The sequence below is a fragment of the Coregonus clupeaformis genome, chromosome 18 (assembly GCF_020615455.1).
Source record: "Coregonus clupeaformis isolate EN_2021a chromosome 18, ASM2061545v1, whole genome shotgun sequence".
Taxonomy (NCBI): domain Eukaryota; kingdom Metazoa; phylum Chordata; class Actinopteri; order Salmoniformes; family Salmonidae; genus Coregonus; species Coregonus clupeaformis.
Genome location: NC_059209.1, coordinates 38,969,001 through 38,991,703, shown reverse-complemented (window position 1 = coordinate 38,991,703; position 22,703 = coordinate 38,969,001). Strand labels below are relative to the sequence as shown.

The 22,703-nt window shown below is 45.2% G+C and overlaps 1 protein-coding gene across 1 annotated transcript in view; it reads right to left on the bottom strand.

Moving 5' to 3' along the window:
* Nucleotides 1-13,341: 13,341 nt before the first annotated feature.
* Nucleotides 13,342-22,703, bottom strand: part of LOC121530768 (reticulon-4 receptor-like) — a 76,546-nt gene continuing 67,184 nt past the window's right edge. Inside the window, exon 2 of the mRNA XM_041835993.2 lies at nt 13,342-15,509. Within this exon, the coding sequence (XP_041691927.2) occupies nt 14,095-15,509 (1,415 nt within the window). The 3' untranslated portion in view covers nt 13,342-14,094. The remainder of the gene's footprint in view (nt 15,510-22,703) is intronic.

Genomic DNA, 22,703 nt, shown 5'->3' with positions numbered 1-22,703 from the left:
TGGGAACGAGTTGTTGTGAGGGTTTTGTATGTGTGTCTATTTGACTGTGTGTACTGTATGTGACAAACACAGAAAACAGCACAGTGTGTGTTTATACTGCAGAGGCTTACCTATACTTGTGTGAAGTGCATGTCTGTGGGCAGTTGTGTTTGTGTTTGGCTCCTAACGTACATGATTTACATTTAGTTGAATTCTTTCAGGGAGGAGATGGACAGGGTGATGGGATTGAGTAGTTTAGTCTGCTGATCATCTTGATAAAATTGAACAGGAGAGGATGGACTGAGCCAAATCCAATCACTAGGCCTTTCACCTGCACCAGCTACAGTACCTGAAAAACTGGGTTCAAATGCTATTTGAAGTCTTTCAAATAATGTGAGCATTTATTTAGCCTGCCTGGATTACCAGTTGGAAGGGATTTAAGTTTCCATGACTATCCAATCCATTCCTATTCCTAATGCGTCAGCCAAACCTAAAAGTATTTCAAAGATGTCAGCAATTATTTGAAACCAGGTTTGTTAATTTCACAATGTGTGGAAAAGCGAGTTAGTTTATTAGAGGGGAGGTGGAGGAAGAGCATGCCTATTTCTCCTCTTGATTCCCTCTCCAGATCAATATCTCCATGCCTCCCTTGGATCCTCTAAGTCTACTCTTACTCCCTTCTAATTCACCTCTCCTCTCCTCTCCTCTCCTCTCCTCTCCTCTCCTCTCCTCTCCTCTCCTCTCCTCTCCTCCCTCTCCTCTCCCTCTCCTCTCCTCTCCTCTCCTCTCTCTCCTCTCCTCTCCTCTCCCTCCTCCTCTCCTCTCCTCTCCTCTCCCTCTCCTCTCCTCCCTCTCCTCTCCTCTCCTCTCCTCTCCTCTCTCCTCCCTCTCCTCTCCTCTCCTCTCCTCTCCTCTCCTCTCCTCTCCCTCTCCTCTCCTCTCCCCCTCTCCTCTCCTCTCCTCTCCTCTCCCTCTCCTCTCCTCCCTCCCTCCTCTCCCTCTCTCCTCTCCCTCTCCTCTCCTCTCCTCTCCTCTCCTCTCCTCTTCTCTTCTCTTCCTCTCCTATCCTCTTCCTCTCCTCTTCATCTCCCTCTCCTCTTCTCTCCCTCTCCTCTTCCTCTCCTCTTAAATGATGACAATGAAAAGCTCCAGGTATTTGTAAAGATCCAGCTCTTCTAATCCTCTCTCTCGCTTTCTGGATGAGATAGATCCATGATTTGCCGTAGATTATCTGTCCTCTGGGTAATTCTGGCAGACAAATGTGCCAACATGTTTTTTTTGCTAGAGGCTGTTTTTCCTCTCAACATACACTAGGATGGGTCCATGGATGACATTCAACTTCCACATCAATGTACATACGCTTTATGTGCATTTAAGATGTGTTATTAATACATAACAATTTTTATGATTTATAACGCTGTCAAGAGGAAATATTCACCCAGGTAGTCATATGCGTTGAATCATTTAGTGAAATTATGAGCAATATAAAAATCATGGATTGCAATATAAATAAACCTTATTTTGTCTTCCTGTCATTTGCCCTGAGGCATCTTATGCAAGTGTCATACTGCGTCTGCCGTTACTGCTAAAGCAAGATCTTGCCGCACGCAAGGCATATGAACAAAGAAACAGTGTAAATTCCAAATGGTATTTTATGACCTATTGGTCTGTGTAGATCTTTTTCAAATAGCTTTTTCGAGGTCATACTAAAATAATATGTGGACAGGAGTTTTACGAATAAGTCTGTGTGAATCATTTCAAGTAGCTTTTAGAGGTCACACCAAAAGCACATTGATGAAAGGTGTAAGGGTATTACATTTACATTTACGTCATTTAGCAGACGCTCTTATCCAGAGCGACTTACAAATTGGTGCATTCACCTTATAGCCAGTGGGATAACCACTTTACAATGTGTATTTATTTTTTTTTGGGGGGTGTCATGGGGTAAGGGAGGGGTAGAAGGATTACTTTATCCTATCCCAGGTATTCCTTAAAGAGGTGGGGTTTCAAATGTCTCCGGAAGGTGGTGAGTGACTCCGCTGTCCTGGCGTCGTGAGGGAGCTTGTTCCACAATTGGGGTGCCAGAACAGCGAACAGTTTTGACTGGGCTGAGCGGGAACTATGCTTCCGCAGAGGAAGGGGAGCCAGCAGGCCAGAGGTGGATGAACGCAATGCCCTCGTTTGGGTGTAGGGACTGATCAGAGCCTGAAGGTACGGAGGTGCCGTTCCCCTCACAGCTCCATAGGCAAGCAACATGGTTTTGTAACAGATGCGAGCTTCAACTGGAAGCCAGTGGAGTGTGCGGAGGAGGGGGGTGACGTGAGAGAACTTGGGAAGGTTGAACACCAGACGGGCTGCGGCATTCTGGATGAGTTGTAGGGGTTTAATGGCACAGGCAGGGAGCCCAGCCAACAGCGAGTTGCAGTAATCCAGACGGGGAGATGACAAGTGCCTGGATTAGGACCTGTGCCGCTTCCTGTGTAAGGCAGGGTCGTACTCTCCGAATGTTGTAGAGCATGAACCTACAGGATCGGGTCACCGCCTTGATGTTAGCGGAGAACGACAGGGTGTTGTCCAGGGTCACGCCAAGGCTCTTCGCACTCTGGGAGGAGGACACAACGGAGTTGTCAACCGTGATGGCGAGATCATGGAACAGGCAGTCCTTCCCCGGGAGGAAGAGCAGCTCCGTCTTGCCAAGGTTCAGCTTGAGGTGGTGATCCGTCATCCATACTGATATGTCTGCCAGACATGCAGAGATGCAATTCGCCACCTGGTTATCAGAAGGGGGAAAGGAGAAGATTAGTTGTGTGTCGTCAGCGTAGCAATGATAGGAGAGGCCATGTGAGGATATGACAGAGCCAAGTGACTTGGTGTATAGCGAGAATAGGAGAGGGCCTAGAACTGAGCCCTGGGGGACACCAGTGGTGAGGCACGTGGTGCGGAGACAGCTTCTCGCCACGCCACTTGGTAGGAGCGACCGGTCAGGTAGGACGCAATCCAAGAGTGAGCCGCGCCGGAGATGCCCAGCTCGGAGAGGGTGGAGAGGAGGATCTGATGGTTCACAGTATCAAAGGCAGCAGACAGGTCTAGAAGGACAAGAGCAGAGGAGAGAGAGTTAGCTTTAGCAGTGCGGAGAGCCTCCGTGACACAGAGAAGAGCAGTCTCAGTTGAATGACCAGTCTTGAAACCTGACTGGTTTGGATCAAGAAGGTCATTCTGAGAGAGATAGCAAGAGAGTTGGCTAAAGACGGCACGCTCAATAGTTTTTGAGAGAAAATAAAGAAGGGATACTGGTCTGTAGTTGTTGACATCAGAGGGATCGAGTGTTGGTTTTTTGAGAAGGGGTGCAACTCTCGCTCTCTTGAAGACGGAAGGGACATAGCCAGCGGTCAAGGATGAGTTGATCAGCGAGGTGAGGTAGGGGAGAAGGTCACCGGAGATGGTCTGGAGAAGAGAGGAGGGGATAGGGTCAAGCGGGAAGGTTGTTGGGCGGCCTGCAGTCACAAGTCGCAAGATTTTATCTGGAGAGAGACGGGAGAAAGAAGTCAAAGCATAGGGTAGGGCAGTGTGAGCAGGACCAGCAGTGTCATTTGACTTAACAAACGAGGATCGGATGTCGTCAACCTTCTTTTCAAAGTAGTTGATGAAGTCATCCACAGAGAGGGAGGAGGGGGGGGGGAGGATTCAGCAGGGAGGAGAATGTGGCAAAGAGCTTCCTAGGGTTAGAGGCAGATGCTTGGAATTTAGCGTGGTAGAAAGTGGCCTTAGCAGCAGAAACAGATGAAGAAAATGTAGAGAGGAGGGAGTGAAAAGATGCCAGGTCCGCAGGGAGTCTAGTTTTCTTCCATTTCCGCTCAGCTGCCCGGAGCTCTGTTCTGTGAGCTCGCAATGAGTCATCAAGCCACGGAGCTGGAGGGGAGGACCGAGCCGGCCGGGAGGATAGGGGACATAGAGAGTCAAAGGATGCAGAAAGGGGAGGAGAGGAGGGTTGAGGAGGCAGAATCAGGAGATTGGAGGGAGAAGGATTGAGCAGAGGGAAGAGATGATAGGATGGAAGAGGAGAGAGTAGCGGGAGAGAGAGAGCGAAGGTTGCGACGGGCGCATTACCATCTGTGTAGGGACAGAGTGAGTAGTGTTGGAGGAGAGCGAGAGAGAAAAGGATACAAAGTAGTGGTCGGAGACATGGAGGGGAGTTGCAGTGAGATTAGTAGAAGAACAGCATCTAGTAAAGATGAGGTCAAGCGTATTGCCTGCCTTGTGAGTAGGGGGGACGGTGAGAGGGTGAGGTCAAAAGAGGAGAGGAGTGGAAAGAAGGAGGCAGAGAGAAATGAGTCAAATGTAGACGTAGGGAGGTTGAAATCCCCCAGAACTGTGAGGGGTGAGCCATCCTCAGGAAAGGAACTTATCAAGGCGTCAAGCTCATTGATGAACTCTCCAAGGGAACCTGGAGGGCGATAGATGACAAGGATATTAAGCTGAAATGGGCTAGTGACTGTGACAGCATGGAATTCAAATGAGGAGATAGACAGATGGGTTAGGGGAAAAATTGAGAATGTCCACTTGGGAGAGATGAGGATTCCTGTGCCACCACCCCGCTGACCAGATGCTCTCGGGGTATGCGAGAACACATGGTCAGACGAGGAGAGAGCAGTAGGAGTAGCAGTGTTTTCAGTGGTAATCCATGTTTCCGTCAGCGCCAAGAAGTCGAGGGACTGGAGGGTAGCATAGGCTGGGATGAAGTCTGCCTTGTTGGCAGCAGAACGGCAGTTCCAGAGGCTGCCTGAGACCTGGAACTCCAGGTGGGTGGTGCGTGCAGGGACCACCAGGTTAGAGAGGCAGCAGCCACGCGGTGTGAGGCGTTTGTGTAGCCTGTGCGGAGAGGAGAGAACAGGGATAGGCAGAGGCATAGTTGACAGGCTGCAGCAAATGGCTACAATAATGCAGAGGAGATCGGAATGAAATGAACTAAACATCTGGGAAAGGAGAGAGCGGGGCCTCCCTCAGCACAACTCCCAAATATAACTCCCCCAACTTCCACCTCAGAAACTATAATTGTTGTAAACTACAGCGGTTCAATGTTTTTAGGAATAGACTAACTCAGTTTATTCAGCTAGCTAACTAGGTGCAGTATTATTATGTGAAAATCGTCCGGGCATCAAGTCATATGACGCCACAGCCAGCTAGCATGCCGGACTCCAGCAACACGGTTTAGCGCCAATACTCTGCCACAACAAACCACCAGTGTATCAACACGCAAGCAGATCGTTCGTGTCCGTGTCTAACGTTGTGGGTTAGTCCCGACAGCTTGAGCGAGTCCGTCGTCAACTTATTTAGCCAGTTAGTTAGCTAGAATAGTTAGCAAACTAGCTAGCCATTGCTTTCAGACAAAGAAGAACCCCTCCTTTCACGGCACGAACACACAGAGAGAGCCAAACTAACGTTAACTAGTCACCCATGTCCCAAATTCCTTGAACGACTCGGGCTATCAATATGTAAGAAACAAAACACAAATGTAGGTTATGACTTACCCCTAGCAGCTACTGTTAGCTAGCCAAGTGCAAAGCTAGCCACTGAATTGACTCAGCCAGTTCGCGTATGCCTACTCTTTACAGACATATCAGCTTTAGACAAGATAAACTTAGCCCCCCACAAAGGTAAAAAGCAGAGAATGTAAAAGTTTTTAGGGGTCATACCAAAAGCATGTAGGGCAGGCCTGTAGAAAAAAGGTGTATGGGATCTTTTTAGTCACATCAGCATCGGTGGCATAAGAGCAGGTGCCCTTCGACCCCCCTACAAAGTAGAGAAATGAAAAAGACAAAAGAAAGTGAAAGACAGAAAGAGAGAGTGAAAGGTGAAAAGTAGGACATGTGGTCTCCAGGCAGCTCGATGCAGTGCAGTCCTGTTTTAGTAGATGAATGAGCTCTGTTTCATGAGTGAGCTCACACTGGCCACACACACACGCACACACACACAGCGGAGCCAGCGCGTCATTCACCCGGGCAGCGGGCGCCAGTATCCCGTGGAGGACTGAGAGGAGAAAGAACTAAATGCAGAGTACTACTGGGGCTAAGATACCGAAATCAGGCCAGGGTTGACAAAGCACTCGGTCACCAGCAACAAAATATGAGCCAGCCCTTCCGCAGTAGGCCAGGCCCAGAAATGAACTGGCCACATGGCAATTCAGGCAAATGCCAGATGGGCTGGTCCATCTTTAGCCCAGTGGGCCTGTCAATATTGCTTATTGTTAATTTTTTTGTGCAGAATAATTGTTATTTGGCTAATAATGGGGGCCTCCAAGAAACAAATTGGCTGGAGTAAGGGCCTGCCATCTGTTTAGAAGGAATTAGGGAGATTTAGGGTCTACTTACTGTATGCTTAGGTGATGTGTAATGTGAGGTGAGGTGACACTAGCTGCTGTTCACTGTAGATCTCAGGACCATTGTTTTTTTTTTTACGACATCTGAGGGATCTTTTTATAGCGTTATGGGGCATATATTTTTTGGGGGTTTTGTATCATTTGATTTACACAACATGCCTACAACTTTGAAGATGCAAAATATTTTTTATTGTGAAACAAACAAGAAATAAGACCAAAAAAAAGAGAGAACTTGAGCGTCCCCCCAAAGTCAATACTTTTTAGAGCCACCTTTTGCAGCAATTACAGCTGCAAGTCCCTTTTGGGTATGTCTCTATAAGCTTGGCACATCTAGCCACTGGGATTTTTGCCCATTCTTCAAGGCAAAACTGATCCAGCTCCTTCAAGTTGGATGGTTTCCGCTGGTCTACAGCAATCTTTAAGTTATGCCACAGATTCTCAATTGGATTGAGGTCTGGGCTTTGACTAGGCCATTCCAAGACATTTAAATGTTTCCCTTAAACCACTCGAGTGTTGCTTTAGTAGTACAGTGAGGGAAAAAAGTATTTGATCCCCTGCTGATTTTGTATGTTTGCCCACTGACAAAGACATGATCAGTCTATAATTTTAATGGTAGGTTTATTTGAACAGTGAGAGACAGAATAACAACAAAATAATCCAGAAAAACGCATGTAAAAAAATTTATGAATTGATTTGCATTTTAATGAGGGAAATAGTATTTGACCCCTCTGCAAAACATGACTTAGCACTTGGTGGCAAAACCCTTGTTGGCAATCACAGAGGTCAGATGTTTCTTGTAGTTGGCCACCAGGTTTGCACACATCTCAGGAGGGATTTTGTCCCACTCCTCTTTGCAGATCTTCTCCAAGTCATTAAGGTTTCGAGGCTGACGTTTGGCAACTCGAACCTTCAACTCCCTCCACAGATTTCCTATGGGATTAAGGTCTGGAGACTGGCTAGGCCACTCCAGGACCTTAATGTGCTTCTTCTTGAGCCACTCCTTTGTTGCCTTGGCCTTGTGTTTTGTGTCATTGTCATGCTGGAATATCCATCCACGACCCATTTTTAATGCCCTGGCTGAGGGAAGGAGGTTCTCACCCAAGATTTGACGGTACATGGCCCCGTCCATCGTCCCTTTGATGCAGTGAAGTTGTCCTGTCCCCTTAGCAGAAAAACACCCCAAAAAGCATAATGTTTCCACCTCCATGTTTGACGGTGGGGATGGCGTTCTTGGGGTCATAGGCAGCATTCCTCCTCCTCCAAACACGGCGAGTTGAGTTGATGCCAAAGAGCTCCATTTTGGTCTCATCTGACCACAACACTTTCACCCAGTTCTCCTCTGAATCATTCAGATGTTCATTGGCAAACTTCAGACTGGCCTGTATATGTGCTTTCTTGAGCAGGGGGACCTTGCGGGCGCTGCAGGATTTCAGTCCTACACGGCGTAGTGTGTTACCAATTGTTTTCTTGGTGACTATGGTCCCAGCTGCCTTGAGATCATTGACAAGATCCTCCCTTGTAGTTCTGGGCTGATTCCTCACCGTTCTCATGATCATTGCAACTCCACGAGGTGAGATCTTGCATGGAGCCCCAGGCCGAGGGCGATTGACAGTTATTTTGTGTTTCTTCCATTTGCGAATAATCACACCAACTGTTGTCACCTTCTCACCAAGCTGCTTGGCGATGGTCTTGTAGCCCATTCCAGCCTTGTGTAGGTCTACAATCTTGTACCTGACATCCTTGGAGAGCTCTTTGGTCTTGGCCATGGTGGAGAGTTTGGAATCTGATTAATTGATTGCTTCTGTGGACAGGTGTCTTTTATACAGGTAACAAACTGAGATTAGGAGCACTCCCTTTAAGAGTGTGCTCCTAACCTCAGCTCGTTACCTGTATAAAAGACACCTGGGAGCCAGAAATCTTTCTGATTGAGAGGAAGTCAAATACTTATTTCCCTCATTGAAATGCAAATCAATTTATAACATTTTTGACATGCGTTTTTATGGATTTTTTTGTTTTTATTCTGTCTCTCACTGTTCAAATAAACCTACCATTAAAATTATAGACTGATCATTTCTTTGTCAGTGGGCAAACATACAAAATCAGCAGGGGATCAAATACTTTTTTCCCTCACTGTATGCTAAGGGTCATTGTCCTGCTGGAAGGTAAACCTCCGTCCCAGTCTCAAATCTCTGGAAGACTGAAACAAGTTTCCCTCAAGAATTTCCCTGTATTTAGTGCCATCCATCATTCCTTCAATTCTGACCAGTTTCCCAGTCCCTTCCGATGAAAAACATCCCCACAGCATGATGCTGCAACCACCATGCTTCACTATAATAATAATAATATGCCATTTAGCAGACGCTTTTATCCAAAGCAACTTACAGTCATGCGTGCATACATTTTTTATTTTTATTTTATTGTGTATGGGTGGTCCCGGGGATCGAACCCACTACCTTGGCGTTACAAGCGCCATGCTCTACCAGCTGAGCTACAGAGGACCACTGTGGGGATGGTGTTTTCAGGGTGATGAGAGGTGTTGGGTTTGCGCCTGACATAGCGTTTTCCTTGATGGCCAAAAACCTCAATTTTAGTCTCATCTGACCAGAGTACCTTCTTCTATATGTTTGGAGAGTCTCCCACATAGCTTTTGGCAAACACCAAATGTGTTTGCTTATGTTTTTCTTTAAGCAATGGCTTTTTTCTGGCAACTCTTCCGTAAAGCCCAGCTCTGTGGAGTGTACGGCTTAAAGTGGTCCTATGGACAGATACTCAAATCTCTGCTGTGGAGCTTTGCAGCTCCTTCAGGGTTATCTTTGGTCTCTTTGTCGCCTCTCTAATGAATGCCCTCCTTGCCTGGTCCATGAGTTCTGGTGGGCGGCCCTCTCTTGGCAGGTTTTTTGTGGTGCCATATTCTTTCAATTTTTTAATAATGGATTTAATGGTGCTCCGTGGGATGTTCAAAGTTTCAGATATTTTTTTATATCCCAACCCTGATCTGTACTTCTCCACAACTTTGTCCCTGACCTGTTTGGAGAGCTCCTTGGTCTTCATGGTGCCGCTTGCTTGGTGTTGCCCCTTGCTTAGTGGTGTTGCAGACTCTGGGGCCTTTCAGAACATGTGTATATACAGTTGAAGTCTGGAGTTTACTTACACCTTAGCCAAATACATTTAAACTCAGTTTTTCACAATTCCTGACATTTAACCCTAGTAAGAATTACCTGTCTTAGGTCAGTTAGGATCATCACTTTATTTTAAGAATGTGAAATGTCAGAATAATAGTAGAGAGAACGATTTCTTTAAGTTTATTATTTATTTCATCACATTCCCAGTGGGTCAGAGGTTTACATACACTAAATTAGTATTTGGTAGCTGTGCCTTTTAATTGTTTAACTTGGGTCAAAAGTTGGGTACATTTTGACCCATTCCTCCTGACAGAGCTGGTGTAACTGAGTCAGGTTTTTAGGCCTCCTTGCTTGCACACGCTTTTTCAGTTCTGCCCACACATTTTCTATAGGATTGAGGTCAGGGCTTTGTGATGGCCACTCCAATACCTTGACTTTGTTGTCCTTAAGCCATTTTGCCACAACTTTGGAAGTATGCTTGGGGTCATTGTCCATTTGGAAGACCATTTGCTACCAAGCTTTAACTTCCTGACTGATGTCTTGAGATGTTGCTTCAATATATATTTACATTTTAGTCATTTAGCAGACGCTCTTATCCAGAGCGCCTTACAGTTAGTGAGTGCATACATTCTCATACTGGCTCCCCGTGGGAAACGAACCCACAACCCTGACGTTGCAAGCGCCATGCTCTACCAATTGAGCTACAGGGAACTATATATATCCACATAATTTTCCTTCCTCATGATGCCATCTATTTTGTGAAGCGCACCAGTCCCTCCTGCAACAAAGCACCCCCACAGCATGATGCTGCCACCCCTGTGCTTCACGGTTGGGATGGTGTTCTTCGGCTTGCAAGGCACCCCCTTTTTCCTCCATGTCACGATCGTCATTAGATGAAACGGGCCAAGGCGCAGCGTGATAAGCGTACATGATTTATTAGATATTCAACACACGAACAAAAACAACAAACGATACGTGAAGTCCACAGGTTCACAAACACAAACCTACACGGAACAAGATACCACACCACACAAATGCCAAACGACTACCTAAGTATGGTTCCCAATCAGAGACAACAAGCAACAGCTGATTCACGTTGCCTCTGAATGAGAACCACCCCGGCCAACATGTGGTGCCGGACTGACGACGCGCACCACAGGCTTGGTGCGGGAAGCAGGGACGGGCCGGACCGGGCTGACGACGCGCACCATTGGCTTGGTGCGGGGAGCAGGGACGGGCCGAACCGGGCTGACGAAGCGCACCACTGGCTTGGTGCGGGGAGCAGGAACAGGCCGGACCGGGCTGGCGACACGCACCATAGGCTTGGTGCGGGGAGCAGGAACAGGCCGGGCCAGGCTGGCGACGCGCACCATAGGCTTGGTGCGGGGAGCAGGAACAGGCAGGGCCTGGCTGGCGACGCGCACCATAGGCTTGGTGCGGGGAGCAGGAACAGGCCGGGCCGGGCTGGCGACGCGCATCATTGACTTGGTGCGGGGAGCAGGAACAGGCCGGGCCGGGCTGGCGACGTGCATCACAGACTTGGTGCGAGGGACAGGAACAGGCCGGACCGCACTGGGAACACACACCACTGGCCTTATACGGGGATCAGGAACGGGCCGGACCGGACTGGCAACACACTTCAGTACCTCTCGCCGTGCCTCTACACTTTCCTTCCCTCTAATCACCAATGGCTCCCGTAACCCGGTGGCCTTCTCTCCTTGTCCACAAACTCACCCCTTATCTGCCTCCAGCAGCCCCGTCGTCCACGGTGTGAGCCCCCCCCTAAAAATGTATTGGGCTTGTCTCTCCCCCGTGGATATGGCCTCCATGGCTCTCGCCAGACTCTCCATCCTCTGCTCCCAAGTCCAACCTCTCCCCTCTTCACGCTGCTTGACCCAGTCGAGGTGGTATCTTCTGTCACGATCGTCATTAGATGAAACGGGCCAAGGCGCAGCGTGATAAGCGTACATGATTTTTATTAAGTACACCACGAACAAAAACAACAAACGATACGTGAAGTCCACAGGTTCACAAACACAAACCTACACGGAACAAGATACCACACCACACAAATGCCAAACGACTACCTAAGTATGGTTCCCAATCAGAGACAACAAGCAACAGCTGATTCACGTTGCCTCTGATTGAGAACCACCCCGGCCAACATAGAAACACAACGATCTAGAACAGAAACCTAGAAAACTAAACATAGAAACTAACACCCTGGCTCAACATTAAAGAGTCCCCAGAGCCAGGGCGTGACACTCCAAACATAATGATGGTCATTATGGCCAAACAGTTCTATTTTTGTTTCATTAGACCATTAGGACATTTCTCCAAAAAGTACGATCTTTGTCCCCATGTGCAGTTGCAAACCGTAGTCTGGCTTTTTTATGGCGGTTTTGGAGCAGTGGCTTCTTCCTTGCTGAGTGGCCTTTCAGGTTATGTCGTTATAGGACTCGTTTTACTGTGGATATATATATACTTTTGTACCTGTTTCCTCCAGCATCTTCACAAGGTCCTTTGGTGTTGTTCTGAGATTGATTTGCACTTTTCGCACCAAAGTACATTCATCTCTAGGAGACAGAACGCGTCTCCTTCCTGAGCGGTAGGATGGATGCGTGGTCCCATGGTGTTTATACTTGCATACTATTGTTTGTACAGATGAACGTGGTACCTTCAGGCATTTGGAAATTGCTCCCAAGGATGAACCAGACTTGTGGAGGTCTACAATTTTTTTCTGAGGTCTTGGCTGATTTCTTTTGATTTTCCCATGATGTCAAGCAAAGAGGCACTGAGATTGAAGGTAGGCCTTGAAATACATCCACAGGTACACCTCCAATTGACTCAAATGATGTCAATTAGCCTATCAGAAGCTTCTAAATACATGACATCCTTTTCTGGAATTTTCCAAGCTGTTTAAAGGTACAGTCATCTTAGTGTATGTAAACTTCTGACCCACTGGAATTGTGATACAGTGAATTATAAGTGAAATAATCTGTCTGTAAGCAATTGTTGGAAGAATTACTTGTGTCATGCACAAAGTAGTTGTCCTAACCGACTTGGCAAAACTATAGTTTGTTAACAAGAAATTTGTGGAGTGGTTGAAAAACAAGTTTTAATGACTCCAACCTAAGTTTATGTAAACTTCCGACTTCAACTGTATACTGAGATCATGTGACAGATCATGTGACACTTAGATTGCACACAGGTTGACTTTATTTATCTAATTATGTGACTTCTGAAAGTAATTGGTTGCACCAGATCTTATTTAGGGGCTTCATAGCAAAGGGGGTGAATACATATGCATGCACAACTTTTCTGTTATTCATTTTTTATAATTAGTTATTTTCTTCATTTCACTTCACCAATTTGTCCATTACATGAAATCCAAATAAAAATCAATTTAAATTACAGGTTGTAATGCATAGGAAAAACGCCAAGGGGGATGAATTATTTTGCAAGGCACTGTACCTCATTAAAATAGCATAACAGAATGTTGTTGTACATTTTTATGATTGTTGATGATGTAATACCTGAGTTGGCGGTGCAAGAGGGAACCTGCCTCTGCTTTTATTTATGTTATGCAATATGTCGTTGTGTCTTTTAGATCATACACAATGTATATTAAGGTTTAATATGTCTATGTGCGAAGGAATTCAGACACTGCCATAGGTCTACTATATATTTGGACATACATTACATTACATTGTGTTCATGAACAATAGCCTGAAGAAGTAAAATACAATTGAGTAGTCATGAGTGATTCTGTTTGATGCTGTTGAATTATGTGTGATTGTATTACTAGTTATACTGAAGAGTTATCCTCTAGTGCCTAAAAAGAACACATCAATAACCAACCAGTTATATGAAAGGAGACCTTTTATTCATAATATATTCATACTTTTACACAAGTAAAATAAAAAGCATATCTATGATTCCATTGCAATCTCTGTAAAATATTTAGCCAGCCTTCTATTAGCCAAAGATACCTTTACCCTTACTGTGATGAAAACAGAACTCAAACTGGGGAACAATAAACATTTGTCTTTACTGAAATACGTATAAACATAAAAAAACATAACAGTACCCAACAAATGCATCACTTTTTTAATAAATAATGGGGGATGAAAATCTATTTTTCAATAAACGTTCTTTGTGTGCGTTCAGCCGGCCCTCGGAATTCATGTTTTTTCTTATTGTTTTCAGTGGTCTGTCTCAGCAGTCACTGTCTTTGCAGTAAAAGCTTTTTGATAGTAATAAGGAGAGTCTCCAAAGTCGTGTAGCTTAGACACGGTACAGTAAAGTACATACAGAACAAACAATTTGGGCACTGATTTTACTATATACATTAGATATGACGTGTTCTGTAAAGGCATCCATTTTGTTAAATTGTATTTTAACTTCTGTTGTAGTTTAACTTCAAGGAATTAGTCCTTGTTACCCTGGTAATGTGTCCAAACCTGACTTCCTGGTTATCAGTCTCTGGGCTATTATTGGAGGTCAGAGGTCACTGCAGAAAGATTCTGTATTATTGTCATGAGCATTAATAACAATCTGTAAGTCCCAGCAATGTTTATTTAGCATGTGATCTAATCCCAGCCAGGCCCTAAAATCCTAAGACATGGCCAACAAGAACCAGATCCAGATTATGGACATGAAGAGAGAACTCAGCGCCACCTGCATTGTAGATCCATGGCCTTTGAGACACTGGGTGTCAGATTTGGGCTTTTTAGTGCACTTCTTTTTCTTCCTGGTTGGGGCTGTAGAAGATTCCAGGTCTTCGATTTGGACCAATGACTGGTCAAGGTTGTTGGACAGGGTCCCCAGAGGCCCGTCGTTGAGACTCTGCTTATTCCGGATGGTCTCGTTTTTCGTTCGCTCCTGCTCTCTGAATTTGGTCTTGGATATGTTCTCCTTCTCCTTGAGGGGGTTGTTGGTGATCTGACGGCTGTTGTAGGATGAGGGGTCAGGGATGGCTTTCCCGGAGATGATAGAGGACTTATCATTGTCTGGAAGACAACACCTGGGAATTCCGTCTCCTAGAGGATTTTCCGTGGAGGGCAATTTTCCGGAGTGTGGCTTGGAGCTGAAGAGCTGGGTCTGGATCTGGGGCGTCTCCACACACCCTTCCAGGTCGTTACTCTTCAGCCGTTTCAGGTCCTTCCCGAACAACTCCAGGGGGACGTTACACTCGAGCTCCGAGCTGGAGCCCTTGAAGCGTTTGAACCAGTCCCACAGGGTACTGGCCCGACAGTCACATACCCACTGGTTCCCATTGAGACGCAGGTACTGCAGGGACACCAGCGGGTCCATGGTCTCCCCGGTCAGCACGGTAAGGTTGTTGTAGAACAGGAACAGCGTGGTCAGCTTCCCCAGGTCGCTGAATGCCCTTGGCTGGACGTAGATGACCCGGTTCTGGTGCAGCAGCAGGCGGTCAAGGTTGATGAGGCCGCGCAGCATGTGGTCCGACACAGTCTTGATCTTGTTGTTGTGCAGGAACAGATAAGTGAGGTTGGCCAGGTCCAGGAAGGTGTCGTCGTGCAGGGCCAGCAGGTTATTGTCCTGCAGGTAGAGGTACTGCAGGGAGAACAGTCCCTGGAACGCTCCGACAGGTAACTCCGACAGGCCGCACCTGTGCAGATGGAGGGTGTGAAGCTTGGACAGACCCCTGAAGGCCGTGGGGCTGATGATCCTCAGGTTACTGTTGTCCCCAATGTCCAGCTCCTCCAGTCGCTCCAGACCGTAGAAGGCCCCGGCCTCAATGTGGCTGATATTGTTAGAGTACATCCAGAGGACGGTAAGGTTGTGCACAGAGCTGAAGCTGGTGGAGCGGACCACGGTCAGCTTGTTGCTCTGGAGGAATATCCGCTGGCTCCGCACGGGGATCTCGGTAGGGATGGAGAACAGTCCTTGCTGCTGGCAGGCCACGGTGGGCCGCGGCTCGCTGTAACACACACATTTGGCCGGGCAGCCTTCCGCTCCTCGAGGCACCAGGTTTAACCACACCACCAGGAACAGGAGTCGGCCCCCTGGAGGGAGAGAGAGAGAGAGAGAGAGAGAGGGTCAGTTCTACAAACTACATAAAAAATTCTTCATCTTAATTTCCATGTAAATGTGGTTCCTAAATGGTTTCTAAATGTGAATGTTTGTAATTTTAACACCTCTGACTATCTCTTGATTGGTTTTTGATTGTTATTTCCTGTAAATCAAATCAGCTAATTGCTCTCTGGTAGTAATGGTAATGTTCTGCAATCAGACATTGCCATAAGATATTGAAATTACATCAATACATATATTTTCCCTCAAATCACCAATGCAGTGCTTTCCTTTACATTTACAAATGGCATGTACAGTGAGGAAAAAAAGTATTTGATCCCCTGCTGATTTTGTACGTTTGCCCACTGACAAGGAAATGATCAGTCTATAATTTTAATGGTAGATTTATTTGAACAGTGAGAGACAAAATAACAACAAAAATCCATAAAAACGCATGTCAAAAATGTTATAAATTGATTTGCATTTTAATGAGGGAAATAAGTATTTGACCCCTTCTCAATCAGAAAGATTTCTGGCTCCCAGGTGTCTTTTATACAGGTAACGAGCTGAGATTAGGAGCACACTCTTAAAGGGAGTGCTGCTAATCTCAGTTTGTTACCTGCATAAAAGACACCTGTCCACAGAAGCTCTACCAGGAGGGGAGTAACTGTATATGCTATGTAAGGATGACTATGCACTTGTATTTGTATAAAATGAGATCTTTGAGCCAAGGAGAGCCAGTTGTTCCATGGAGCAAGCTCGGCTTTGTTACGCAACTAATAAAGTATAATTGTTGGATTCAGTTTCTTGTGAGATATTTTTGAGTTGACTACTTTTGAGTCAAATATTTCTACGACAATCCCTCCTGAGATGTGTGCAAACCTGGTGGCCAACTACAAGAAACGTCTGACCTCTGTGATTGCCAACAAGGGTTTTGCCACCAAGTACTAAGTCATGTTTTGCAGAGGGGTCAAATACTTATTTCCCTCATTAAAATGCAAATCAATTTATAACATTTTTGACATCGTTTTTCTGGATTTTTTTGTTGTTCTTCTGTCTCTCACTGTTCAAATAAACCTACCATTAAAATTATAGACTGATCATGTCTTTGTCAGTGGGCAAACGTACAAAATCAGCAGGGGATCAAATACTTTTTTCTCTCACTGTATACAGTTTAAGTAACATCCAAATTCAAATTCTGCATAACAGGGCCCTCTGAAGGGAGATAGCTCTCTCCTTACTAGTGATGCAGTGTGTCTTTAAAGAGAGACCCGTCGGTGGTTATTTGGCCCTGGGGACCCATTTCCTCCCTGCTACCAACGCAAGCATGAAGCCCCGGGCAATCGAGAAGAGGGGTCCCGAGAAGCTGAGTGTGACTGTTTGAGGTTGTGGACAGGTGTCTTTTATACTGATAACATGTTCAAACAGGTGCCATTAATACAGGTAACGAGTGGAGGACAGAGGAGCCTCTTAAAGAAGAAGTTACAGGTCTGTGAGAGCCAGAAATCTTGCTTGTTTGTAGGTGACCAAATACTTATTTTCCACCATAATTTGCAAATAAATTCATTAAAAATCCTACAATGTGATTTTCTGGATTTCTTTCCCTCAATTTGTCTGTCATAGTTGACGTGTACCTATGATGAAAATTACAGGCCTCTCTCATCTTTTTAAGTGGGAGAACTTGCACAATTGGTGGCTGACTAAATACTTTTTTCCCCCACTGTATACAAGTACAGAGATTTCACTAATTCATCAAAGGCAGATCAAGACGTCAAAGTGTGACAGCAGGAGAGTCCGAATCCGAATCCAATATGCCATGTCAGGTGGCAGGTGGCAATGGCAGATATTGGCCAAATCTCAGTGAATCCGACCATAGCCCCTCTCATAAGTGAGGATTTCCATTCCCAGCTGCCTCAACCATCACTGGAATCCCAGGCTCTCTGCCGTGACAGGTAGTGAAGTATTGGAAAATGCATGAGCTTTACCCCTCCCGTCTTCTCCATCCCTCTATCTCTCTTTCCTCCTCTTCTTCCTCCCCTGCCTCCCTCCATTCCCCATCCCTCTCTCTGCTTCCCTCGCTCAACTCCTCCCTCCCTCTCACTTTTTCTACCACACCCTCTCCCACCCACCCACCCACCCACCCACCCAGACCCACCCTCCCTCCCTCCCTCCCTCCCATTCTCCCATTCTCCATCTCCCTCTCCATCCCTCTCCATCCCTCCATCCTGCCTTGCTGCTGTTAATGCAGCAGTAGAAGCTCATCCCTGTTCCTTGTTAACGGAGGCTGTGGTGTGGCCTGACAGCAGCCCTCTGTTGCACTTTCCCTCCAATCTCCCTGGTCAACCTTCAGTCAGGCATACTCTGCCACCGGAAAGCTGTCAAGAGTTTCCTTCCACTACTCTTTCGTTCTGCATCGCATCACTTTTTCCCTTCCCTCCCAGCCCCAGCTCCTGCTTTCCTAACAATAGCAATATATATTTGAACCGCTGCAGATAGAGCATGCTTTGTATCTCCTCACTGTATGTCCACGCATTGTCTTGTTTTTTCTGTTCATTAACAGGCTATGTCCACCCACTCGACTTTGTTTCGGAGATCCGGTTTTCTGAGCTCCCGTCGTAATTGTATCTTCATTAGCATCTTCTGACTCTAAGCAAGTCAGATGTCATCAGCTTTTTCGTCACCAATTATTTTTTGCCCGCTGACTGGTTTCTTTATATAGTACTATATCAAATGTCTCGCCATTAGTTCCTGTCAAACCAAATGAACAATCCAAAGCCATTTTACGCTCATCACGTTGACCCCTTTGGACTTTGTTTTTACTGTGCTTACTCTTCTTCAATTAAAGTGCTACTTTTCCCTCTGCTGTTTCAGAATGACCTCTGTGTGACTTGACAGTTCACAGAAGTTGTCTCACCTTCTGCTTTCGAGAATTCAACCATGTCTCAAAACATCATCATCAATGTAAAAGTTTGCACTCACACACGGTATTGACCTGATAAGTCTACTAAACTGTACGTCCTGACCTGTCTACTGACCTCTGATTCTTCCCTCACCTTTTACCTATAGGACTTTCTCCTAGCTATCACAACATCATTGCTAATAATTTGCCCCCACTATTGAGCGGTTGGGTATATCAAACTCAATCTTTCAACTGTTATTCCCAATTCCAATCAACTTTATAGTGCTGCAATATACTAATGTAAAATATGCATGTGGCTACACTGACATAATGAATGCATATATAACATTGTACTGGTGCTAACCTTCATATCAAATAATCGCAAAATGCAGCATCAATCCACAAAAAGCTATTTATCTTTATCTCATTTTGACAGCTTTGATTTCAACATGTTATCTCCCTTATCTGTTGTGTCTAACCACAGTCCTAACACAGCAACAGTCACAAATCCACATCTCTAGTGTTCCCGTTAAACTGGCACATCTGTCCCTCTTGAAAAGTCCATTATGGTCTAACAACAATCTTAACTCTGTCTAAGATGAGACAAGAACCTCTTCGTCTTGTAGCGGCCAGACTTCCTTCCAAGCTCTTTATAAACTAAAGCAGGCTCTCCTGCATGTTTGAGAAGCACTTTTCCTCACAAAAGGAGGCAGAGGCTGTCCTAATTGGCACCCTATTGCCTGTATAGTGCACTACTTTTGACCAGAGCCCTATGGATCCTGGTGAAAAGTAGTGTACTATATATAGAATAGGGTTCCAATTGAGACACAGACAGAGAGGCAGACAGGGAGACAGAGGTGGAGATATGCCCAGACAGTTAACAACCTAGTGATGAATGGCAGACATCAAGGATACTCCTCACTCGTCTAATTGTATTATTTGCCAAAACAAAAAGAACAATGTGGGAGAACAGAAAACGCTTGAGATAATAGCAAGGCGTGAGGAGGGGTTAGGAGGACAGAGAGAGCTGTTTACTTAACGCAGCAGTGCATGACTAGCCTGACTCCCTCCCGGCTCATTTGCATACTGTACGTCCCTGGCAGTGTGTGTGTGTGTGTGTGTGTGTGTGTGTGTGTGTGTGTGTGTGTGTGTGTGTGTGTGTGTGTGTGTGTGTGTGTGTGTGTGTGCTACTTCACTACTCCACTATTCCAGGCCCATCCGGTGCTTTGTCTCAGCATGATGGAGGCATCCCACTCTGACCCGGCGACCCGGCCAGGCGCCCTGAGAGCACAAAGGCATGTGTGGGGTAGCCACTGGGTCCACAATGCATCACGCTGGCTTCACTCTGAAGACAAATGGATCGGGCCCGGACGGGTAACATGACAGTGTTATCCCTTAGCTGAGAGGAGAAGGGAAGAGAAGTGATGTCTCTCTCTTGGAGATGGCCTCTTTCTATCTTTGATCACACAACGTTGTTGTTGTTGTGGAATTTAACATGTTCCAAATATAGTCTAGATCTGTGTACTTTAGGCTGTTTGTTTGTTGTAAATGCATTCATGCATACACATGCAGCTTAATATCATGTAGAAGTGAATACGCTAAGGGCAATGTGATGTTCTAAAAGCGCTGTCACAAAGTGGTTGTAAAGCCAAGTGATTGTGTATGGTGATGAAGTGCATTTAAACCTCTTCCTGGCTGTCATACTAGGACCTACAGTACCAGTCAAAAGTTTGGACACACCTACTCATTCCAGGGTTTATCTTTATTTTGACTATTTTCTACAATGTAGAAAAATAGTGAAGACATCAAAACTATGAAATAAAACATATGGAATCAACTCAAAACATATTTTATATTTGAGATTCTTCAATGTAGCCACCCTTTGCCTTGATGACAGCTTTGCACACTCTTGGCATTCTCTCAACCAGCTTCATGAGGTAGTCACCTGGAATGCATTTCAATTAACAGGTGTGCCTTATTAAAAGTTAATTTGTGGAATTAATGTGTTTGAGCCAATCAGTTGTGTTGTGACAAGGTAGGGGTGGTATACAGAAGATAGTCCTATTTGGGAAAAGATCAAGTCCATATTATGGCAAGAACAGCTCTAATAAGCAAAGAGAAACAATAGTCCACCATTACTTTAAGACATGAAGTTCAGTCAATCCGGAAGATTTCAAGAACTTTTAAAGTTTCTTCAGGCGCAGTCACACAAATCATCAAGGGCTATGATGAAACTGGCTCTCATGAGGACCACCACAGGAAAGGAAGACCCAGAGTTACCTCTGCTGCAGAGGATAAGTTCATTAGAGATACCAGCCTCAGAAATTGCAGCCCAAATAAATGCTTCACAGAGTTCAAGTAACAGACACATCTCAACATCAACTGTTCAGAGGAGACTGCGTGAATCAGGCCTTCATGGTTTAACTAAATTACACCAATAATAAGAAGAGACTTGCTTGGGACAAGAAACACGAGCAATGAAAATTAGACCGGTGGAAATCTGTCCTTTGGTCTGATGAGTCCAAATTAGAGATTTTTGATTCCAACCGCCGTGTCTTTGTGAGATGCAGGGTAGGTGAACGGACGATCTCCGCATGTGTGGTTCCCACCAGGAAGCATGGAGGAGGAGGTGTGATGGTCTGAGGGTGCTTTCCTGGTGACACTGTCAGTGATTTATTTAGAATTCAAGGCACACTTAACCAGCATGGCTACCACAGCATTCTGCAGCGATACGCCATCCCATCTGGTTTGCGCTTAGTGGGACTATCATTTGTTTTTCAACAGGACAATGACCCAAAACACACCTCCAGGCTGTGTAAGGGCTATTTGACCAAGGAGAGTGATTGAGTGCTGCATCAGATGACCTGGCCTCCACAATCACCCAATCTCAACCCAATTGATATGGTTTGGGATGAGTTGGACCGCAGACTGAAGGAAAAGCAGCCAACAAGTGCTCAGCATATGTGGGAACTCCTTCAAGACTGTTGGAAAAGCATTCCTAATAAAGCTAGTTGAGAGAATGCCAAGAGTGTGCAAAACTGTCATCAAGGCAAAGGGTGGATACTTTGAAGAATCTCAAATCTAAAATATATTTTGATTTGTTTAACACTTTTTTGGTTACTACATGATTCCATATGTGTTATTTCATAGTTTTGATGTCTTCACTATTATTCTACAATGTAGAAAATAGTAAAACATAAAGAAAAACCTTTGAATGAGTAGGTGTGTCCAAACATTTGACTGGTACTGCACATCTTTGACTGGTGGCATTTACTCTTTCAAGGGGAATTCACTGAGTATACGGCATGATGGGAAACCGGATTTGAAGAGTTGGTACCGCTCGTAAATGCTTCCCTCTTTAACCTCTTAAGGATCGGATCCTTCTTTTCAAATTTCGCCTAAAATTACATACCCAAATCCTGTAGTTCAGGATCCGAAGCAAGGGTATGCATATTCTTGATACCGTTTGATAGGAAACACTTTGAAGTTTGTGGAAATGTGAAATTAATGTAGGAGAATATAACACATTAGATTCATCGTCTTTGAAATGCAAGAGAAAGGCCACAATGTAACATTGCAGTTTAGGCACAATTTAGGTTTTGGCATAAGATGTCTGCCCAAATGTGTGTAATTGGTCAATTTATACATTTTCAAGTACATTACTATAGAGAACATACAAAAATGATTTGGCAATATAAAATGTAAGTTTACACACTCCCAGGAATGTCATACATGATGGATCATTAGCTTATACACTAACTTTCACACATCTAGATGGCCGGGTGGGGTGGGTGTGGAGCCAGAGACAGCAAGGGTTCAAACTGTAGAACCCAGTTCCTACATTTGAATATAAAAATGGATTTCATCAAATAGAACTATGCTACATTTTATCTCTGGGACCCTCTGGATGACAAATCAGAGCAAGGTTACTGAATGTAAGTACATTATTTACCTTCAGAGGTGACTGTATCAAACCAGTTGCCGTGATAAGTTTTTTGTTGTTGTGCACTCTCCTCAAACAATAGCATGGTATTATTTCACTGTAATAGCTACTGTAAATTGGACAGTGCAGTTAGATTAACAAGAATGAAAGCTTTCTGCCTATATAAGACATGTCTATGTCCTGGAAAGTTTGCTGTTACTTACAACAGTAATGCTAATCACATTAGCGCAAGTTAGCTCAACTGTCCTGTGTACGGGACACCAATACCGTAGAGGTTAACATACAAGGATGAAACTATAGTTCCTAATGTTTTCCAACATTAATTTATGCAGCGACGGAACTAAT